A 23,987-nucleotide genomic window follows, 5' to 3' on the forward strand; every position below is an offset into this window, starting at 1 on the left:
ATTCCATTGCAGTCGGTTCTGTTTGTAATCTCTATATTCGACCTCATTTTCCAGCAATTGGCCGATTTCTTACAAATACTTTTTAACTTAACTGGCAAGTGATGTGCTGATGATCAGAAAATTCAAAATCGTCCCACATTCGGAGGCTGGCACAGTGTGCACCGGAAAAAGATATTCTCGCAGTTTATTTCACTCACTAATAGTTGACGGAAGGCTATGGCATTATTAACTAATAACATTTGAATCGGATCTGAACAATATACCCAAATAGAGCCCTACGGTGTGAATGAAGCGTCTCCAGTACTGACCTTTTGGTATATATTTATTTATGTCCAGTACTGACCTGTTGATCACTAGACGTGTCAAATACTGACCTGTTGGCCACTATGTGACTCTCAAACTGACCTTTTTGTCACTACGTGTGTCCAGTACTGACCTGTTGGTCATTATTCGTGCCCAGTACAGCCCTATTGGTCACTATGTATGTCCATTACTGACCTGTTGGTCACTATATGTGTCTCCCATAGTGACCTTTCTGTCTCTATGTGTCTTACAGTATTGACCTGTTGGTCACTCTGTGTCTCCCAGTACTGACCTGTTGCTCACTCTGTGTCTCCCAGTACTGACCTGTTGGTCACTATGTGTCTCCCAGTACTGACCTGTTGGTCACTCTGTGTCTCCCAGTACTGACCTGTTGGTCACTCTGTGTCTCCCAGTACTGACCTGTTGCTCACTATGTGTCTCCAGGTACTGACCTGTTGCTCACTCTGTGTCTCCCGGTACTGACCTGTTGCTCACTCTGTGTCTCCCAGTACTGACCTGTTGCTCACTCTGTGTCTCCCAGTACTGACCTGTTTGTCACTATGTGTCTCCCAGTACTGACCTGTTGGTCACTATGTGTCTCCCAGTACTGACCTGTTGCTCACTCTGTGTCTCCCAGTACTGACCTGTTGCTCACTATGTGTCTCCCAGTACTGACCTGTTGCTCACTATGTGTCTCCCAGTACTGACCTGTTGGTCACTATGTGTCTCCCAGTACTGACCTGTTGCTCACTCTGTGTCTCCCAGTACTGACCTGTTGCTCACTCTGTGTCTCCCAGTACTGACCTGTTGCTCACTCTGTGTCTCCCAGTACTGACCTGTTGCTCACTCTGTGTCTCCCAGTACTGACCTGTTGCTCACTCTGTGTCTCCCAGTACTGACCTGTTGCTCACTATGTGTCTCCCAGTACTGACCTGTTGCTCACTCTGTGTCTCCCAGTACTGACCTGTTGCTCACTCTGTGTCTCCCAGTACTGACCTGTTGCTCACTCTGTGTCTCCCAGTACTGACCTGTTGCTCACTCTGTGTCTCCCAGTACTGACCTGTTGCTCACTATGTGTCTCCCAGTACTGACCTGTTGCTCACTCTGTGTCTCCCAGTACTGACCTGTTGCTCACTCTGTGTCTCCCAGTACTGACCTGTTGCTCACTCTGTGTCTCCCAGTACTGACCTGTTGCTCACTCTGTGTCTCCCAGTACTGACCTGTTGCTCACTATGTGTCTCCCAGTACTGACCTGTTGGTCACTATGCTGTTGCTGCCGCTCTCCCAGTCGGTGGCGGGGTGGTTGCGCAGCAGCTTGTTCTTGCTGGTGTCCAGAGGCACCAGCAGGTAGACCATGAGGCTGGCGTAGTGGATGGCCCAGCCGAACACGGTGCTCTCCTCGTTCTTCACCAGCTCCTGCTGCTTCTGCTTGCTGAGGCAGGGCCAGGCGCGCAGCTGCTCCGCGGCCAGGTCCATGGCTGTGTGCTCCTCGGCCCGGCCTCCCCCTGCCGCCGCCTGGGCCTCTGATGCCAGGGGAGCCGCGTCCTGGAGCCAGACACAGGTTTTTGCTTGTTGTTTTTAAACTGCGTTGAAATCAGAGCATGGTTTAATGCATTTTGAGAAAAGGAAATTGGAGGTGTGGTATGTGTGGTGGATGCCGTGGCGCTCCGTTGTTGACACTCCGACCTCGACACATGTGAAATGCGAGAAGGTATTGTAATGGTTGGTTTATAGCATGGTCAAAGTAGGAGCACAGACACAGGTAATATAACGCCATCGGTGGCTGACCTTCAGTCTGGCAGTGATGCCTACTTTCTCCTCCGCACTGCTGAGATACAGGGAGCGGATCTTGTTCTGGACCTCACTGTAGAAGGTAGCCTCCCAGAACTGCTGGTTTGTCCAGATGGGATGATCCTGGACACATGTGTAGGCGTATTGCTTCACCCCGGCTAGTTTCTGCAGAGAGACGCACAAGAGCAGGAGAATAAGTTGGGACACATGCATACAAACTTAAAGTATCTGTTAATTGTGATCATTTTTTGATGCGATACCCATGAAGACAACTTTGACTAGTTTGTGATGTGACATTCTGCTTTGTCATTGCATAAAGAGTACATTGCATCACCCGGTTGCATCCCAAAATAACACCTTTGGGGAACGTGCTGTGATTCCCAATAAGGTGTTTCTGCTGTTGTTGCACCCAACCTACAAGGGCTAGACTTTCCACCAGTGTGCCAACACAATGTAAGAATGATTATGTGTGAGCGCTGCTGCATCCATAAACACCCTCTCCAAACCCAAACACCACCACAAACAGGCTGCATTGTCAAGACATGTGCCTTTTTTTAGTAAGGTTAGGGATCTTTTATTAGTTAAGCTTCTGGTTTATTACCCCTGGGTCAACTCTGCAGTGGTTTTCAGTATCATTTTGTGTTTTTCCCCTTAAATGGACCGAAATGGCCTGGCTACTGCCAGTGTTAGAGGGACAATCAAAACAACTCTAGTCCCACTTCTAGTACCCAGCAGGTACTAGAATGAATATGAATATGAATATATATATATATATATTTACGAATTTCATTGTTTTTATCATGTTTATGATGAATTTTGACCAATGGTTCAACGGGAATGTAGAGTTGAAATACATTTATATATATCATATTCTTTTGTACTTTTTTACAGTTGTTTTTTGATGCTAGGTGATATGGAAAATGGTCTTACCACAACAATCATAGAAAAATGTAACCATTATTTTGCTTTCTTGAATTCTGCGAAACTGTTCTTTCGAGTTAGGAAAGTGAAGTGTCAGAAACTGTTGATGCCTTTGCAGGTACAAAAGGATATACTCGGAGGGGAAATCAACAAAGGAGGCACCCAGGAGAGGATGTGAATAGATCCTCAAAAATTCCAGGTGCTTTCGGGAGTACATGGAGGATGCCCTGACAATATAATCCAACACTATTTGTGTTTGGAATGTCATGTACATCCAAAGACAATTCCAAAAGGCTTGGCTGGAAAAGAGCTGCCCCTGTGAGTCTCCACCTCTGCAGGCCTTTTCACTCCTTTCCGTTCCACAACAATTATGCTTCCTAGCGTTCTGCCACATTGAGCTCATTTGACCTTCGTTTCTGATGATAACTAGTTATACTACATCATTGGGGAGGGGAATAAGGAATGTAGCTCCCCTTCTCTCAATGACAAATTATTCTATTGGTCTCACTATCATCAGTGTACAACGTCGATTTTAGAATGCTAGCACCACTAACACATGAAAGAGACAGACTAAAGACAGATTGGTTAAAATGAAACCTATTCACATACAGCCCTCGTGGCCGTGATGCTTTCAAGACAGCATGCCGTTTGGCTTCGGAATATATTGTAAAAATGTTGGCCTTTTTCAATAAAAAGGATTATAAAGCCTAAACCTTAAATATACAGTACAAACCTTTTAGGATGTGACGAAAAAAATGTAGTCCTGAATAAGCAAATAACATAAGCGGGGAGGTCTTAACCTATTAGTGGTGTAATACCTCTCTGTTATAGTATCCTGCAGCAGCTGCTGTGCGTGTGCGTGGGTGCACATTTACGATTCCTATTCTTTCTTTATTTTTTTCTTTCCCAAAATATTTCCACCTTGCCTCGTCAGATGTGTATCGGTCAACGTGACCGTGGTCATCAACTCTCCCCACCCCCCACCCGGCTTCCATGATAAATAAATAGATCCTGGCGTGAGCAACAACAGACAGACATGAAAAGAGCAGATGATGGATGAGGAGGATAATCACTTGGGAGGGAAATATGGATAGAAGCAGAAAAGGGACGACGTAAGGAAAGAGGAAAGAGCACTGAAAGGGTTATTGAGGGTAGGGGGTGTCCATCGATGCAAAAGATCCCATGTGAATGGGTGACCTGCTCAGAGTCAGTCAAGGGACATTGGAAGAAAACGACCAAAGACAGATGTGGATAAAGAGTCAATGTGTTGAACTGGTTCCGAGGGACGGCTAGAGTTGACTGGAGGCCATGTAATTAACGACACACTTCTCAGCGAGAGATGTTTAAAAGGTAGCCTTATGGTCCTTGTAAACATGTAGCTTGATTCAGGTTGACTGGGGGGGGGACCACATCTGAGGTTGTGTGAGCATGTGTCCAAAATAAACAACAGTTCAGTCTGTTGATTGGCTACATAGCTTTGAAGCCCGTTTCGCATTGAAGAGTACCATATAGCCATATAGAGTCTCTCGGTTCAGTGAATGCTTATCTCGGTTTACAAAACAGAAATGTACTCGTGGTGAAATACCCCCTTGGAATGCAGAAATTTGAACGTGAGGGCGATCCTGTTTTTTTTGGCCAGTATCTTCTTTCATGGCTTTCTACCCATGAGCCAATGCATTGTGAGGGGCAAAATATTTGTATCCTGAAACCATGAAAACGTCTTGATACAAACAATACATTGTGCCATAATCAGGACCGTTAAACAAACATGAATCTGAACCATGCTGGATGACGGAGTGTAAACAAGACCATTATGGCATCCATAGGCCATTATTCTCCAAATGCACAATGTGCGGCTAGCATAAATGTTCTGCGGTACCGAGTAAACATTTAGAGGGGAGAATCTTGGACGTCTGCGCAGGCCCTCAGGGGTCAGGTGGTTCGAGGCGGTTCTTCTGGGATGTGAAACAGTTTGACAGGGCACACTCCTCAAAATCCTTCCCCGTGTAAACTTTGGCCAAAAGAATGTTAACACTCAAGAGTGTCCTGCTGTATAAATCATTCCAAATTATGTTTGGACGATTGACTTGCTGTTGCATCCAATTTCTGTCTCTCTTCTCTCTTCCCCCCCCCCCCCCCTCTCTCACACACACACCCACAGACACACACACACACACAATGAGCCAGACAGCGAGGCAGGGAATTTGAATTTTGTGGCTGATTCAAATTTTTTGGACATTAGGGGCTGCCCCAACAGTGACTCAGACATCACTACACCTGTTCTTCAGCTGATAATGGTCTGCCATGGCTACGTGACAAATGCCAGGACAGCCATCAGAAGATTGGAGAATCTTTGAATAAAATAGCCTTTTAAAAAGCCACTGATTGAACAAAGGTCATGATAGAATTTGCCTAGAGCAAAGGTCTTCCGAGGAGAAGTTGTTAGCGTGCTGACGTTGATTCCTCATTGGACAGTCAACTAATTTGACTAAACCAAACAAGCTTTTCTTTGTTATATTATTGTCTGAATCTCTCTGTCATGTCTAAAAAACTGTTTCAGGTTCGAGAGAACTACTCAGTGGAATCGGGTAGGGACTTGATATGTGGAGCACCATGTGGGTCAGAAACAGCAGCCCTTTAATGTGCACATATGGTTCAAAGTGGAAACTAAACACAGCCTGTGACTCACCCGCACCAGGCTGCTGTGCAGAAAGGGAGCTTTGTGGGTCCCGGTGTAGACATGCTCTGGGGATATGGGACATTATTGCTGAAAGCATGCACATAGCATTTGCCAAACTTCAATCAGGAATAACAAACGTTGATAAGGCACTTTATCAACATCTCGATGACTCCTATCGTTGTGAACTACAACTGACACTGATCTAAACGCTTGGATGAAAATGATCAAAGAGTTAAGCATGTGATTCGGATGGCCACACAGGCTAATCTGTACGATCCTTTTCTCAAGGGAAATGTACCTGCAGGGGAGAGGGGGAGGGGGGGCGACTGTACAAGGTTAAAAAAATACCCTATGATGTAAAAGACCAAAGAGTCAATAATCTTTCAAGCCACTTAACCTCCTAAAGACTCCCATCTACGAGTCCCGTTGTAAAGCCCCTTAAGAACGAGCATTTACAGTCATTGATCACCATCTTCTCCATTCCAAAAAGCAGTACGTCACGTGAATCCTATACACCAAGGACACTAATCACAAGACTCGATCCACAACAAACATGATCGCTACACGTCATGAGTATGTGAGCTCAGGAATTAGTCTACATATTACAGCCCAGCTCAGTGATCATCTGTTGGCACTGTTCTTGCCAGGTCCCGGGGCCCACGCCATCGATATTCAACAAGAGAGCCAACATCTGACTGTTTTGTCTGTCACTATGGTGACGATGGATCTGTTGTGTGGAGAGATACTGGCAGCGAAGCACAGCAATTTATTTCATTATGAACACATAAACGCAAACACACCCTCACAGTACGTCTGATCGGATCTGTTAGCTCTCTCCGTGGGGCAGGGTGAGGCGATCAGGGCAGAGCAGGGACGATTGACCTCAACCTCTTCCCACCACAGGAACACTGGCCTCTGAGAGACCTGCTGCAGATTAACCGGCAACACAGCATTAAGCGCTAATGTCACTCATGTCCGAGCTCACTGAGGGGGCACGAATGAGAGCTGATTTTCTACAAGCTCTGACTACACCCGAGGCATCGTTCAGTAATGGTTGTGGGGCTTTGACTTCATCCAGCACTTCCGTGATCAATCTATCACAATTCGATGCCTGGCTCCTATCCAACTGTCGAGGTGTCCCTGAGCAAGACGCATAACCCTGACTGTTCCATACGAGCTGGCTGCGTCCTTGCATGGCTGACAATGGCGTCGATGTAAGAATGTGTGCATAAAAGGACGAATGTGAGGCCATAATTTGAAAGCACTTTGAGTGGCCACAGGTCTGAATAGCGCTATGTAAATGCAGTCCATTTGCCGTTAATCTAGACTGAAACTAAACAAAACTGCAAGCTCATTTTTTAGTTACTCTGGCATATGAGCTGGGCCCCCCTTCTGTTAAGACACATTTCCAGCAGATCTAGCCTGGGTTGGGTCAATCACAGATGTTGTGTGATTGACCTGGAACAGTCTTCCCTTGAGTCTGAGAACTGGCCAGTCCATTGACCAGTTTAAAACGCTACTAAAGACTCACTATTATGCATTGCCCTTTAACACAAATGAACCTTTTTTTTGTTTTGCTTTGTTGTTGTTGTTGTTTTTGCTGTTGTTGTGTATCTTAGACCTATTTGTTGTTTTGCATTGTACAGCACTTTGGTCAACTATTGTTGTTTTTAAATGTGCTATATAAATAAACTTGACTTGACTTGATGTTCATCTAATACAGGTCGGATATTAATACGACGACTGCACAGTGGTTGTGCGTTAAGGCATTTTCATACCCAACCAGGATGGCTGCCACTTATGTGTCTTGTGTCTTGTTGCTCTGATTGGTTGCAGGTCTATCCAATTGCGCCCAAGGATACGTCCCCCTGAAAGTCGGAATTGACCTAATACACATTTCTAAAGTGGTCTGGCGATGTCAGGCTGCCTTTTATGTGTAGAAAGGCTTACAGGACGGGTGTTGAAAGTGTGACTCACCCGGTGGAATTCGGTGCTGAGGGGAAGCAGGGCGGCCGCCACGGTGAACTCCTCCGAGCTGGAACAGTCCTGCGAGGGTCAGACCACCAGGAAGGGGAGGTGAGTATGATAGAGCTGAACCTGAGGGTCGCAACTCCTTAAGTGCCAGGGCACATGAGTGAATTCCGGTTCTTATTTGTGCACCAAAAAAAGGAATGTAATCCTATTGATTTCTATTGATTGAATCCTATTGATTTCATAGCAAAGCACACTGAGCATGAATACAGCAGAGCCGGACCTCTTCTCACTCGCCTCCTATAGGATTCTGACATACAGTCTTAGGGATGTGTTCTTAATTGTAGCTGGTTTCGATATCTACAGTAAATAAGAGTCTCAATGAGGGGTCTTTTTTTCTAATAATCTTGGCTATACAAACATCCTGTTTCCAGACAAAAACACGTTATCATTTTGTAATGTCAGGGCCTGGCTCTGCAGGGGTTCAACTAACGACTCGCTCCTTTTTCGGCAATTATTTGCCTCTACATACCATATTTTGTATCCATATGCTTTCAATAGACAATCCTTCCTCCGTGCCTCAATACAAATGTCACCATGCCTTCAGTATATTGTTAGATCAAAAAAAATCCATTGCATATTAAATAAGAATACCATACAAAGTCGTATTTGTGACAATCAGGATTGATAATACAATCCTCCTGGCTCAGAGTTTCACCATTTTAATGTCGCTGGGTCGCTTTGAGATGAAAATGTGAGTTGTTCAAAACTTTTGTTTCTCAGGCAGACCACGGTAAAATGGACAACAGGCAAAGAAAAGTTGAGAACCTGAATTGGATCAAGAAGTACTTCATAAACAGGAAATTGGTATTTATCTCTCATAAGCTTCACTAGGATTTATTTGCTGAAGTAAAAAAAAACAAGAATGCAGCAAGAAACTTGATTTACGTCAAAATAAAAGCACTGATCTTGATCTGAGACTGCAAATTACATCCTCCAGAGGGACAACATGAATCAAATTGATACTCTATTCTGCTTTCCCCATCAACCTTGCTGACTGACAAATTAACATGCATACAACACAAATCAAACACTTTCTCTCTCCTTTTACTTCAAACAAACACATGCAAACATGCATCTATATGCAAGAACACACATGCACATACACAGACACACACACAAAAATTCCTCAAGATCATTATACAATATGCGCCATCTTTCCACCCAAGAAATGTTTACGAGGCAACAGAGTATCATGAGTCTCTAATTTCGGCGGGATGGACAGCAGATAGTGCAGCGGTGGAATTCTGTGCTTTCCAAAGTGGTCAGTAGACCCTGACGCCGCCCCCCCCCCCCCCCCCCCCCCCGCGTGGCTTCCTCGAAAAACCCAGGAATGTATGGAGAGGAAGCAAATGCAAAACACACGTTCCTTAGCCTCACATGAAAGGCTTGCACCCCCATGGACCGGGTTTCCACCACACCATTCTTTGTGTTCCTCTTCTCTTGTGCACGACTCTGTCGCTCATTATTTTGGTTGCGGTGAACGCACAACCCGAGAAGGGAGCGGCGACAATGCTCTTGTTTACAGCCGGCTTGGCAGCACTCCAGTTCACCTAAGTTTGTGGCGGGCCGAGTGACGACAGAGGGAAAAACATAGGACTAAAAGTGGAGGTGCGCACTTCAGAACGTTTATGGTTATTTAGCAAAGAGCATACCTCCCTCGAAGTTGTGGCCTGTTTACTGGGGCTCTACAATGCGGACTGTCAACACGTAAACAAACGAATACCTTGATTACATTATTTTTCAATGAACATGTATCTTAGAAAGATATGTGAATGTCTCTATAGATAAAAAGGGCTAAGAAACGTTGGCTTCTACACCTTTAATAAAGAAAGCATAATTCCAGCTGACGTGCTTGCAAGAAAATTTATAAGACGAAGGAATTGACTTGCCTGCAAGTCGTTTGAAGTTAAGTGTGGAGCTTACACACTACATCTTAATTCACACTTCTGAGGTCCCCGCCTTTCTGAAGATCCACGTCGGGACTAAGAGACAGTATGCAGATCTTTGGAGAGATGCCTGAATTTACACTTCAACGTCAACGTGTACACAGGGGGGCAGTGTAGCGTTTCCAACAAAAAATATACATGACCCGACAAGAAAAACGGAAACGGAAGCGACATATCGACTTCGCTCCATTGAGATATGTTGAAAAATAAATGTATCCATGTGATGAAGATGTTTCAAAATCGTTAAAATGTACCCTGAAAAGTCGTTGGAGTATAAGTCGCTAAGAGTATCGCAACCAACTGAACCAACTTTCGGCTGGTGCATAATCTTTTTTTCTGGTGTGTGGTTTTCGGTCACAATACAAAACACTAGGCATTGACTCCCCCTCGACCAATCAGCAATTACTTGCCTCGAACATCTGTAGTGTAGGGCAACACGGTGCCAAGGTGCAGGAGGACTGCATGTATTCGCATTTGTCTAGGTCATTGACCGGCAAAAGGGGTGTGTACATTCACTGAGTGGCGACGCGTACGTTCATAAGTGCACGACTGAGAAGTGTGATTTGGGATTCAGGGGCCACACACACTCAGGGCTCACAGAGGTGACGGTGGACGTGTGGCGAGTCCAAAGAGGAAGTCATGTGGTGACTCAAGTCTCTCTTGTCCAGTTCGGTCACTTCATTGTTTGGTAAATATGATGACTAACAGTGGTACTCACGGAAGGACGTGCATTACAGCAAGCACAACAAGGAGTGTGCAAACGTGACTAGATGGAGCAGAGAGCAAAAACAGACACTTCCTGTCCCTCCCAGACGTTAGAGCTGTTTTTCATGGAAAGTCTTTAAACTGGCAGGCAGTGGCTCAGGCTCAGGCTTCTGAGGAAGCCATGGTGGAATGGTGAATATGAGGCCTTTATGCCATTAAACCTGGTTAATCACCATTGGGAAAACCAATAAAATCACATTCCTATTAGGGCCTAGTGTTCAATAACAAACACACACACACACACACACACACACACACAAAACAGCAGAAAATACAATTAAACGTAAGTGGGGCGACTGAGTTGTTTTACACTGGAAGAAGCTAGATAGGGAGGTGTTGTTTGAAGTCTTTAAATGAACACTTCCCGCATCTTGCATCTTTGAGCCAGATGACCCAGCAACGCTATCAAATAAAAATAAAATAATTAGCACACAATGAGAGGTCCAGGTTTCATTTAAGGTTCATACACCATTGTAGAACACTGGACTTTTTAAAGAGTCCAGAGTCTTTTTTGCTCCGGGCACTGGACGTGAGATTGAGACTCGGTTGGCACCGAGACACATCAACTCTGAGCATACAGTCTGAGAGAGAGAGAGAGGGGACGGTTGATCATTTAACCATGTCCCTTAGAGATCCCCTGCTTCAGTCAACACTCGTACTAACTGCTAATCGGGAGGGGGGGAGCCAACAGGGGGACAGGGGGGTCCACGGCCAAGTTTGCGCACAACACAGAGGGCCCATAATCCTATCTGACAGGAAATGGTTGGAATGCCAGGATACATCCCCAGCAGGGCCTATTCCCCCACATGGCTTGCACAACCCGTGCTTCCATAATGGCAACAGCTGGATTATCGACCGGTAAGCAGCACATGCAAACATACACAGATGCGCAGGGGTACATTTAGACAAACACGGGTGCGCGTGCACGTGTCCGTGCGCGCGCATGTGTATGTGCGAGCGCATAGGCGCATTCCCTTGTGTACGCACGCTCACACAGACAACCACTCCACACACAAATTATTACCCTTAAGGTCATTAGTGTAAATGATTCATGGGAGGAAAGAATAGCAGAAAAATCTGGAACTGCTGTGGATAACTAATGCTGGACTTTTAAAACGCTTTAAAGATTTGGCTTACAGGAAAGAAAAATCCCAAAAATCTATCACGAACTAATTCACGCTCACATGCATCACCTGCTTCAAATATTCCCACCTTTGACCCATTGTACCGACAAAGTTATTTTCAATCGCATACTTCTTCTGTTGGCTCACTCCCCTGCAGACCTTTGAGAGGTTTAATCTGATCACTAACAGACCCAGATCTCTGACTGATGCTTAGCCCCCCAACTTGACCTCTAGACAATGGTGTCTTAAGGAATGAAACAGTCAGACACTGCAATTGTGCAAGTCATGCAAAGATCTCTTACTCACAAGTACTTAGGGTGACTAGGCATATCACTCACACAATAATAACAGTGATAGTGGTGAAATGATCTTGGGGAACTACACTTTGATGTGCAATGCAGGTTGCAAACTAGCATTTTTCATGCTAGTTGAATTACTGGCAATGCATTAAGTTGGACAAATGAGAGGAGCCAATGGGAAATTAGTGGATTTCATTCAATAGAGTGGGTATTATATATAGAAAATATATATTATTATATAGTATTTTCTACATATATATAGAAAATACGTTTTTTTATACTTTTTTTTTGTTTCAGAGCGATGCTTGGTATGCTTGAGCTCATCATTTGCCCGACTATGGACCATCTCTGTGATTTAAATACATTTGTTTTGGTTTTGGTTTATTGTGCAAGCATATAGTAACATTTATTTATATAGTGCCAACGCAAGTAAACCATAGCGCTGTATAACTACAATAACGTGTGGAATGTTAAGTGACTAGGAATGAGGATTAAGGAGTTTACCCCCTGGTGCGGTTTCTCCAAACAACACACAAGGTAGAGGACTAATGATCTTCTCTCCAGATGTACTGGGGACCTGTTTAAAATGGCTGCTTCCAAATACACAATCCGCTCCATGCACGCATGACAATAAGAATACCAGTGCAACTTTGGATTATACCCTCGCTGTTTGTTCTCCAGGGTGATTAGCTGTGAAGGCTTACATTGTAAGCATCTCACATTTATCAACACATGGCATCCACCAAGCGAATTAGTATTCATGCCGCAAGGTCACTTAAAAATAAGAAAAAAGGGCTGTTTTCAACATCCGGCGCTGGGATCTTTCTTTCATTTTTGTATCGTCCCACTCATCTGTTCCTAAAACAGCTTGGAGCCATAAGGATCTCATTTGGAAGAGTACAACCATACAATACTGACACGCTCTCTGTTTGGCTATCAGATAGCATGCACCACAATAGGCAATCTCAATGGAATGCACCCCTGCATCGTTCCAAGAGCCTTCCCAAAGAGCGCGAGGCCCATGCGAAAGAGACAAAAGCACAAACACAATGGAATGAGCAATAAGCTTCTTGTCACGCCGACTATTCAACATCTGCGTACCACAAGTGGACTACCGGGATGGCTGCACACCACGCCTTCCCTCCTTCTGGAACACAATGAAACCGTGGACGGAAGGACACATGCGCAACTCCACCACGTGTATATCACGTTGTGGTGCACGATCGGTAGTGCCGTTTGTGCCCGGGAATCAATGTTCTGTTTTTTTTTGTGCAAATGAGTCTGGCCTGAAAGCCTCTTTCGATAATGTGAAATCAATAGAACCAATCCAAATGAAGTTTCAGTTCATGATCAAGCGAGGAGCGTCGCAGTACGCAGAATTTCCAAAACAATGGTGGCCCCGGAGGAAAGTGGCGCAATTTAATTGGAACTTTTTACATGGAATGAATAACGCTGTCTGAAGGTTTACATACATATGCACGGAAGGATTATCTCAGAGGATATGTTTTTGCTTGTTTGACTATTATCCGGATTCGGCAAAAGGGAAGAGAGCAAGAATGTCCCTTAGTAATCTAATCTGATTGGCTGGAGTTTATTAGTGCCCATGTGTAAATAATTTGCAGCAATGGAACAAATGCTGCATAGCCAGGGCCAGACGGATATTCATTGAAAAACGCAAACTTCAATATTTGGAAGGGCTACTGAGAATCTTGTGTCTTCATGGGAAAAGAACGGCAAGATTAATTGAACAGCTCAGTTTGGGTCAATTTTATTTTAGCGAAATATCAGCCGATATTTTTTCCTCGATGTTGGACCGGGCTGCCTCACGGCTGCGTTTGTAGCAGGAAGGGACCGGAAGTGACACATCACATGGTCTCCTGGGTCTCAGCACTGGGCAGATGGTGGGATTAATTGGTCTTACTGGCCTATATTATTTGCCAGAGGAATGTCAGGCATCCAGAGGAACTGTGTTAAACCTATGCTCTGTGATCCCCGAAAAAAAACCCTGGCTAGAGGTGATGCACAGCAATAAAACCCAAATAGGAACTACTCAAGACCTGTTGAAGCTGGCTGGAGCTGGCTGAAGCCGGGAAGAACTTTTTTAAGGACAGAAAAAACGAAATAATTAGCAAACCCCCTAGCATCCAATGAATGACCAAAAACAAAAACAAAAAATTATTTGTCACCCATGGACATAACAGAAGAGCTTTTGCTGGGCCACAGTCCACAGAATCACAGCTTGTGTGTTTTAGGCACCTAGGGTGACATAGATGGAAAGGGAATGGGAAAAGTTGTTCGTACAGGCCTCTTTCTGACACCTCGTGTGTGTAAATCACAAGAAGTTATGGGTCATAAAATGCAGATTTATCCGGACGAGGCCAGTTACGATGGGTAACAAGATTTTGAATTGTTGCTGTGTGAAAACCCGAGAAGAAAAGGTCCAAATTATTATAATTTTTTTTAAAGTACTCATCCTCTGGGATTATGTTTGCAAATTTGTCTGATTTACAAATTTTTCCTTTTGTCTTGCTCATTATGTAATACATTCTAGTCTGCATTTTCCTTACATTTTCAAAGATTATACATCCTTTTTATAAGTATAAAGTGTATAAAGATTATACATTCGATTGTTAGGATCTTTTGATTCTTTACCTATTCATTTGTATCAACATAAACTTGTATGAGCCCCATTTGTATTGTCCCACCCCTATGTTTCCTATTTTGTAACAAATTCTGTTCGCAAACATTAAAACCAAATCTAAAACCAACCCATTTTTACTAAAATGATATTCAACACACATTTTTATTGTTTTGCTTCTTGTCTTGTGTCGGTATGCAACTGAAGGAGGGCTCGAGAACCCACCTGGAGAGCACAGTTCATCATGCGGATGATGTAGTCAAACTGCTGGTGATCCAGAATGGCCCGGTTTTGCCGCACGTGGAGACAGAGCTCCTCGGTCAGACACTGGCGCGCTGCCTTGCCTTTCAGGGCCCTCAGCGCAGCTGGCAGGCTCTGTTGAGAAAGATAGAGAGAGCCAAGAGCAGTGTGGGAAAGGTGGCATTTCTTATTAAGCAACATCCAGCTCCTCTGGACAAGGAAAGGCTTGGAAAATAAATAGCTCGCAAAAAAGTAAGCGAAGTAGCCTGACCAGCACAATTTTCCCCAATAGACTATCGGCTAAAATTTATAACACAATGAATAACGATATATTGTTTGTGAACCGTATCTCGCTAAAATGTTCAAGCCTTATGAATTGTGAGGAATGGCGTCACTATACGTGTGGATCGCACAGGTACTAATATTCATTTAGTTAGTATTTGTAATCCACCCTCCATTCAAAGTGTAACTGGTAACACATCTTTGGTATCGTTTAAAAAATATGATGTACACGTTTGTGTAACACCATGCCACACTTCCTCATGACAACAATTATGATTTTTGTGTCCCTTTGACAAACAAAGTATTTTACCAACACACCAGAACCTGTCTTTATAATAGTATGGAACAAGTATTACCAGATAAAACAGTTTAAACAGGCATGACAGGCTATTTTCAAAGCAAAACAGGCCTTACAGCGAGAGAGCCAGTGTTGGATCTGACACAACATTAACCTCCAAACTGGGTGCTTTCCAAAACGAGTGTAGTCTTTTAAACAGAAACCGTTAACACCATAAGGTGCCAAACCAAGGTCTGGGTGATCAAGCACCGTTACCCTCTCTCCTAGCTTCACTAAGACATCTGTTACCAATATCATTTGTCAAAATCACTTCATTGCTGATTCTGAGCATTTTGCATGAAAAGAGCATTTTGCGTGTAAGCGCCTGCCAAAAATGTAAATAATAGCAAAGCCAGGAGAGACGACCACCACGGTTTGGTCACAATACCTGTCCTTTACCCTGCAGAATGACAATCACACGATTCACCTTTTGATGATACAATAAATATTGTCAATATACATCTTATTTAGTTACTGGTTTGGGGATCAGAGACTTTATTATTCAAAGACTCATGGTTCATTCTACATGAAATGACCCGATTCATTCCTCTGCCCGATCTTTACATCCCTATCGCAATAGTAGGAGAAAAGAATTCGCCTGCGACACTAAAAACTGTTCTCAAGAGGAAAGCCATTTATCATCGGGTCTGCATTTAACTCAATTAAATACCCTGAATAAGCCTTTGCCCTTAAGACAATGCTGAATAGGGTTTCCGCTGCTTCGTCACGTCCCTAATATGGTAGCCAACTAAAAAAAAACACAAACACCTGCAGCCTGTAAGCCTCTGCTAGGGGCTTACGGGGACATACAGCGCCAGGGTTAACGGGCCCTCATACGGGGCCACTCTGGATGGGAGCCGCTCCATCTGGCCCCCGCTGCACGGCTAATGCTTTTCACATTGACCACATGAAAGGTGACGGTTTACAGGCTCACGGGGGGCTACGAGAGGACACAGCCTGCGTTTCTTGAAAAAGCACCGGGATGCGTGGTTGAATTATTGAACCGCTATATTACGCTAGAGGGATGCATAAAAGTTAAACACAATAAAAACTGGGAGACTGGCCTGGTTCGGCCATATTTGCCGCATTCATCGCGGTAGCGTTTAACTACGTTCCAACACAGCCTCGCATGACCCATAAACATTTTGGCGAAGATAAAAAAAAAAAAAAAAATCAAGAGCGAGATAGGATAAGTGAGTGTTTCATGACATAATCTTTGACGCCATGCTGCCAGAGGGCCAGATGGGAGATAAAGCCAATGGGAGATGCCCCTTGGGAGGGGGGTCTCTGAGCGGCTATCTGGAAGGACGGCACCGGTGTCACCCTGAAGGAAGCGGTGCTGAGAGACGCTGTGCATTACCTTCTCCGTCTCCAGGTTGTTGTTGTCGAAGACGAAGGAGATGCAGGTCCTCACCACCTCCAGCCTGCGAGCGCTGTTGAACACCGAGCAACTCTTGCCCATGATGGAAACTGGACAGAATAGGCTCGGCGTCAGGCGACAATAACAGATGTGCTTGTGCAAGTCTTTTTTTACTCTGAAATGTTGTTGCCAGCTAGTAAATAACTTTGGAGACAATTAAACAAATGAAGTGAAGGGCTGCATTCTGTTTAACCATTTTTGGATGTGGACTGGAATGTGAGGTTGTTCAAATACGCAAGACTTAAGCTTGTAAATCACTGTTTTGACATTCAGCAAACGCTGGAAGGACGGTCACGATGGTTTGATCAACCCAGACCGCTATTGTCCTTTAAAAGGTTGAGCATTGTTACCGAGCCCGGGAGTTGACAGAGGATGTTTTCGTGGCCTTGAATGATCTATTTCATGTTATTTCGTGGCAAGATAATTAGTTTTAGGTAATTTAGTCAAACGTTTCAGAAATCGAAACGATGATGCCACTTCCATGCCCAGCGTGGGATTGCATACCAGCTTTTGGCAGCGAAAAATAATAATTCAACCGTAAGGTAATTACGAGGGTATTACTTCGATTGCTTTGAAAGGGTGCATGGGATGGTGAAATGAAAACTGAAAACTTGTTGCCAAAAGCAGGTGTGCAATCCCACCCTGGGCATGAGGGTGACATCATTCTGACAGCTTTCTGAGCCCTCAAATGTTTAACAAAAATCATTACTATATTACTACTATAAAAATCATAACTATAAGATACGTTCTTTGGAGATCAAACCCCTTTGTGGGTTTTCAGTCGGACCACGTTCAATAGCCAGCCTCCGACATACCGACGGGGGGTCCGGCCGGCACCACACACTTCTTCTCGGGGCGAGGCACGGCCGGGGTGGCGGCGTGCTTGGCAGCGGCCTCCAGCAGCAGCCCCTCCACCTTGTCGTCCTGCAGAGGGGGGAAGGGCACCTGGTGCACCCGCATGTGGGAGCCCTCCGAGGGCCGCGGCACTTTCTGGAACGCCATGTGGGGGTTGGGGTTCTCCTACGGAACGACCACAACCAGGCACAAGAGGGGCAGCCACGTCAAGTCACGCCCCTTTTTAACATAACGTCATCCTCATAATTATAGAAAATACAAATACATTTAAACACCGAAAAGATGAATATATATAGACAGACAATCAGTCAAAGGTGTCGTACACATTTGTGGAAAAATAAAATAAAAATAATGAACAGAACGATATACCAGGATAGAAATTCGAAGAACCAAGAAGAGAATAGGGATCAGAAGGGGAGAATACTTTTTGTCAACCTCAAATGAACAGGCAGTGTGTTCCAGTTTCTAATGGCATCGTTAGAGGCATAGTAGAACATACTAATTTGCCAGATGTACGAGTGGTGGGTGGAATGACTTGGTTGGTTAACTTAACGACCTACAGCCATAAATGCTGACATCAAGTAGACAACACAGTTTGACCACAAATACAGTGACTTGACATGACTTTATTATACCCATGTATGGAAAAATGAGAATCTCACGCCAGCTGAAGCCGGTATGGCCTATTAAGTACAAAATTGGATTGAGCGTGCGCATAAAAAACGCTTCCAGGTTGTTGAGGAGGTTTTGGTAGAGGGTTCCTGGCTGGGCGTCGGACAGTACGCTTACGTTTTTGTACAGCTGCTCCGAGAGATCCCGCATGTGCTTCTGCAGCTTCACTGGGTCCGCATCCTCTTCCCTGATGCGATCTACGTCAAAGGCCACCAGCTACACACGCGTTAATACACACACAAAATTAACAATCAAATAGATTCACAAAATAAATGACTAAATAATGCAAAAAAGGCATATTATATTGTCAAGTAACAAAAAATACGACTCAATTAACCAAGGGTCCATTACGCTCCAAATATATTTGGTCAGTGGAGAAACTTGGAAAATAAAGTTATAACTGCAGACTGGTAACTGAGAAGGGCTCCCATGCTCCAGCTGAATCTGGATAAACAACGATATTGGCCAATGAGTCTTGGGCATCACTGTCTAGGTACCTCATCAAAGAGATCACACGTCCGGTAAGGTGGACCCCTCTCTGAGACGAAGCCAGCGAAGGCCATACCGTCCAAGACCTTGGTCAGGAAGTCATTCTCGATCAGGCCTCTCTGGCCAAGGAAGGCAGTCTGTACGGGAAGGGGGGCATTAGAAAGGGTTACTCAACAGCGTAGAAAGAAATATTTGCAATCCTCGGCCCAATCCACTGAAAGACTGGAGTGCTCCAATTCTTTTTTAGGATGAGTTTGAACTTGGATCACCTTTTTTTTGTTTGTTTTTTTAATCACAGAGAAGATCATTAGCACACACAAATGGAAAATAAATACTGCTTTAAACAAATGTAATTTGCTTCTGCCTAAATTGTTCTGCTTGTGGATGAAAGAGACAACCCCCCAGCACACATCCTCTCATCCGACCGAAAGAGCGGTATTCGCGTATAATCTGAGCCATGTGGGGTCCTGTGAAGAAGGACATGCAGAGGGGGGGTAACCAAGGGGACTCCACAAACAAGGCATAAACACAAATCTCCAACGGAGGACGCACAAATGTAAACCCAGTAACACTTGATACATCATGTTGCTGCCCGAGAATTTATCCAAGGCTGGAGGGCTCTGTCCGGAGCACACATAAACATAACAAAACAAAAGATAACCTCATGAGGCTGTCATGCATCATATGCAACTAATCCTTAAAGTACACAGCTTAACACATGCACACCAAAGACACAACGCACGCACACACTTTGAGTTTGTTTAGCGACAATAACGAACCCGTTAGCCCTCTGATAACATTTTGATATATTTTAGAAAATCGACTCAATTTTCGTTTCGACGTCATTAGTGTGGTTGCAAACCGAGCCACACTAATGTAATCGATTGTCTGCTCATTATCATATTTTTCTTATAGTAGTTCTTCTATTATCTCCTGCTACGGTGTTAAAGGTGTAAAAAACGTAGCCCACTGCAAATAATTGCACATATATCACTACGCAATTGCAGTGCCCCATTCCTAATTTTTTTTAATTAATATTTATAATATTATTATAAAATATGGAACGTGAATCGTACAAAAAATTCTAAATTCTCAACCGCTCCCAACCTGAACAGCCGAGAGCTGTCAAATTAAATAGACATATGTAGACCGGTAACGAGGTCTCCAAAAGGTTTTATCCAGCTACAGCCCCAGGAGGAGCGATAACTTGTGGTCAAACCTTAACGACTACGCCCCTCACCCCGTTTTATAAAAAAATCTGAAACTTGGTATCTAGGCCTTATTTGAAGTGCTGAATCTTTCTTGCATCAAGGAACCAAGAGGTTGATCGGGATAGAATTTGCTGTACCTTGAAAGTTTCAGAAAACCTTGAAAAAAAGCAGACCCTAAGCCCAAATTACCCCAAATTTATTTTGCATTATTTTGGTTTTGATTTTTAGAAAAAATGGCAAAGGAATGGCAGATTTATGATTACGATTTATGATTATGCAAATTAGCAGCCACTATTCAACCAATCCCAAGTACTCAACCATTCCGAAGAACTCATGGTTGTCAAAGTTGGTATACGTATATAAGCCACCCATGAGGAGGTCTCCAAAAAGTTAAGGACGACAGGAGGTGCCCTAACTCGCAATCAAAACTATCTACCCCATTGTTTGAACAACCAAAAGTCTGCTTCAAAGCGGCCAAGCAACTGGGCATGCTCATTGGCTTTGCTAGCATGTCAGAATGCTCACGGAACATTGCACACACAACATTTCTTGCCTCAGGCAAACAAACAAATTTTCTTCAGCAAATTCAAATGCGGCTTCGTGTCTAATATTCTATTGCTTTTTACTTTGAACAACAAAAGAAAGGCTCACTTAGAGTTTCTTAGTGTTTAACAAACAGAAGGAATAAAAACTGCAATCCATACCTTGTGAAAGTGAATGACAGGTTCAGAGTGGATCCGGATGAGCTGCAGGCATGACCTATAACCCTGGAAGAGTTGCGCAAAGAGCCTGAGGAATACAGCTCTCACCTCCTTATCCTGGAAATGAAACCCACACCGACAAACACACACAGTCATCCACGAGCTATGGCACAAACGCTAATTCTGATAAGGGGAATCAAGCACAAAGTGAGTCTTTAATAGGATTTACAGTCATGGCTTATTACTAACAGCACCCCCGCCAGTATTGACAGTACCGCAAATCAAACAGTTGACCAGGGCTCTAGCAAGGCAGAAGCAGCATGCTTGTGTGATTGTGATGGGGAGGACACTGGGGGCTCAGAGTGACCATGGAGACAAGAACCAGTGGAGGTGGAGGGTGTGGGCGATGTGTTGGCACTCACCAATAGTTTGAGGTTGGACAGAGCAGTGCGGGGTGGAGGGAATGCATTGTCTGCTATCTCCAGATCTGGGTGCAATACCTTCAGAGAGTCAAAGCACATTTAAAAAAGATCATGAGTTGGTGTTTTACAAATGATCAAAAGGGTGAAACGGCGGGAGGAATGAATTCAATATTTTTTGACGACGTGACGCTGTTGTGTATGTATGGGATCACAAATTCCATAACTGTATAGCAAAAGAAAATACAGTATTCAATGCATTTGGATCACAAGACCCCATGGTGAGGTGGTGTAAGGAGACGTATGAGAAGCACAGACACCCCTTACTCCCATGCTTGCCACACACTCTTTGCCATTATATATACCTTTATGGAACCATGTGTGTATTACATATGTGCACCATGTGTGCACTCCACACACTAAAGGACACACTAAAGGATTTGGAGATGTATTAGGATATGTCCTTATGTATGTGTTCTATCACAAATTAAAGATTGTATACTATATTCAAGATCTTAAAATCAACATCATGAGATATGCAAGCTAAATCATAATTACAAACGCAAACAACTGTTGTGGTCTTTGCATTCGTGTTCTAGCATTTGCTGTTGCGTTGTGTCTTTTGCGTTTCCGTTAATGCGTTTGCGTTTTCCGAATATGCAAAGCGTTATGGATATGCAACGTCTCGGACACTTTAGTCCCCAGCATAAATGACCAACTTGGGCAGTAGATCACAAACTAAAAAGGTATTTTGTTTGGTTGTTTTGAGTTCAACTCAAGGTCGCTATGGCAACAATACAGTCAAGTGTACTTTGTTATTTGCATGTGTAGCATGGGAATATGATATGATCACATGCATGCAGTCTCTGGGGAGTGAGCACATGTTGAGATCCCTATTCTCTGTTGCTATATCAGGTTATGTACAATAGTGTGTGTGTGTGTGTGTGTGTGTGTGTGTGTGTGTGTGTGTGTGTGTGTGTGTGTGTGTGTGTGTGTGTGTGGCGGGGTAGGTGTAAGGGCAGCACATGATGTGGCGGGGTAGGTTTAAGGGCAACCCCACAACATACCTTCCCTGATACCATTGTCACTTGACTGGGATCTAAATTTAGAGGCAACACTGTCTTTCACCTCCTTTATGATGGCTGTGTGTGTGTGTGTGTGTGTGTGTGTGTGTCTTTATGATGGCTGTGTGTGTGTGTGTGTGTGTGTGTGTGTGTGTGTGTGTGTGTGTGTGTGTGTGTGTGTGTGTGTGTGTGTGTGTGTGTGTGTGTGTGTGTGTGTGTGTGTGTGTGTGTGTGTGTGTTTCATGCTTACCAAGGACAGGGCGGTCTGTGTTTGAGTTAACAAGGGTTCGGGGAGAAGCGACAGATGAATGCACTCAGGAATCTTGATTGTCCCTCCGTCCAGGTCAGCAATGATGACATCCAACTGGCCAACATAAAGATTCAAGGCATCAGCTGCTTTGGGTTCACTTTTGGGATCACTTCTAGGGAGCAGTGTTGGGAACGTTACTTTAAAAAAGTAATTATTTATAGTTACTCACTACTAGTTCCAAAAAGTAACTGAGTTAGTGACTGAATTACTCTAATAAAAGTAACTAGTTACCAGGGAAAGTAACTATTTGCGTTACTGTAAAAAAAGAAAGTTGCTATTTGTCAAAGAATTTGGATTTTTCTGAGCAGTTTTCACTTGGCCTTAATGTGTTAAGTGGTTGAACTGCCCATTCAAGGCCCTGATATACTTCCAACTGAATTTTAATTTGCTTAGTTGCAAAGGCTTTGGAACATCTGCCGAATACTACAGAAAATGCCAACTTTTCATCGGATTGCTCCGGACTCGCCATTTCTGCTGCTTCATCGAATCTGTTTGGTGTGTGCGTGTACGTGTTAGTGTGGCGGGCGTGTCCTGGCTTGTGTGTAAAAACACTGGCTCCGATTGGCTACCATGAAACATGATTTAGCCAATCCTAATCGCTTATCTCGTTGTTAACCCAAACTGCTAGGTCTCCTCACTAGCAGTTTGTGTTTGGAGCCAGGGGTGAGTTCGGATTACGCAGTTTATTCAATCAATTCATAGTAACGCACCGCATTAACGTACAGTAACGGTAACGGCAATGTAACGACGGAAACAGTAATTAGTTAGATTACCCCGTTACTGAAAAAATAACGGCGTTGCCTAACGCCGTTCTTTTAAACTGCGTTATTACAAACACTGCTAGGGAGTGATCTGTTCTGCAACATCATGGCATTTACCGTAAAAGCCGTTCAAGCCTCCCAACTCCTGACTGAACCTGGCTAGGTCATGGAAACTCCAAAGGGGTGTTATCACTTTTGATACAACAACTCAGGAGCTTCTTATTTGGAATAGTGTTTTAATCTAGATTAATGTTTGAGTCACACAGACCAATAGCAAACGTGATTTATCTTGTTTGGGTACATCATGTTGGGTAATGTTGGATATGTGAGAATGTGTAACAGGCTGTTGGTTCATATCGCCCTAGGCCATAAAATTAAATCATATCAAATATGAAAATTATCAAATAATGTACAGGGCAATTTGTTAAACCTACTTCAGATTATATTCAGTAACCCTACAGATCCTACGACACTAGTGTAATGTGAATGATATTGATCCCATAAAAAAGTCAAAGCTAAAATGTTCTATCAGGAATTAAAGGTCCACTCACCAGGTCCTGAATCTCTGTCTGGAACATGGAGTGCACTCCAATAATAAAGGGGGTAGGGGAGCTCAACACCTCCAGTAGCCGCGAAGGTAAGATGGGAATGTATGGGTAACTAGTTTGGATGAATGGAAAGAGAATATAACAGCACACAATTCATTAACCACGGAATAAAGAACA

General features: G+C 43.9%; 1 protein-coding gene across 3 annotated transcripts in view; it reads right to left on the reverse strand.

Annotated features, from left to right (window-relative positions):
• Positions 1 to 23,987, reverse strand: part of sbf2 (SET binding factor 2) — an 82,053-nt gene that overhangs the window by 24,465 nt on the left and 33,601 nt on the right. For all 3 annotated transcript variants that reach the window (XM_079737115.1, XM_079737114.1, XM_079737113.1), the window contains exons 8-19: positions 23,814 to 23,922; positions 22,442 to 22,555; positions 21,131 to 21,208; positions 20,712 to 20,825; positions 18,805 to 18,933; positions 18,425 to 18,523; positions 17,596 to 17,800; positions 16,721 to 16,830; positions 14,727 to 14,876; positions 7,673 to 7,741; positions 2,092 to 2,259; positions 1,556 to 1,848 (exon numbers count right to left, since the gene is read on the reverse strand). In XM_079737115.1, the coding sequence (XP_079593241.1) occupies positions 1,556 to 1,848; positions 2,092 to 2,259; positions 7,673 to 7,741; positions 14,727 to 14,876; positions 16,721 to 16,830; positions 17,596 to 17,800; positions 18,425 to 18,523; positions 18,805 to 18,933; positions 20,712 to 20,825; positions 21,131 to 21,208; positions 22,442 to 22,555; positions 23,814 to 23,922 (1,638 nt within the window). The remainder of the gene's footprint in view (positions 1 to 1,555; positions 1,849 to 2,091; positions 2,260 to 7,672; positions 7,742 to 14,726; positions 14,877 to 16,720; positions 16,831 to 17,595; positions 17,801 to 18,424; positions 18,524 to 18,804; positions 18,934 to 20,711; positions 20,826 to 21,130; positions 21,209 to 22,441; positions 22,556 to 23,813; positions 23,923 to 23,987) is intronic.

This window comes from Pollachius pollachius (genome assembly GCF_949987615.1).
Source record: "Pollachius pollachius genome assembly, chromosome: 5".
Lineage (NCBI taxonomy): Eukaryota > Metazoa > Chordata > Actinopteri > Gadiformes > Gadidae > Pollachius > Pollachius pollachius.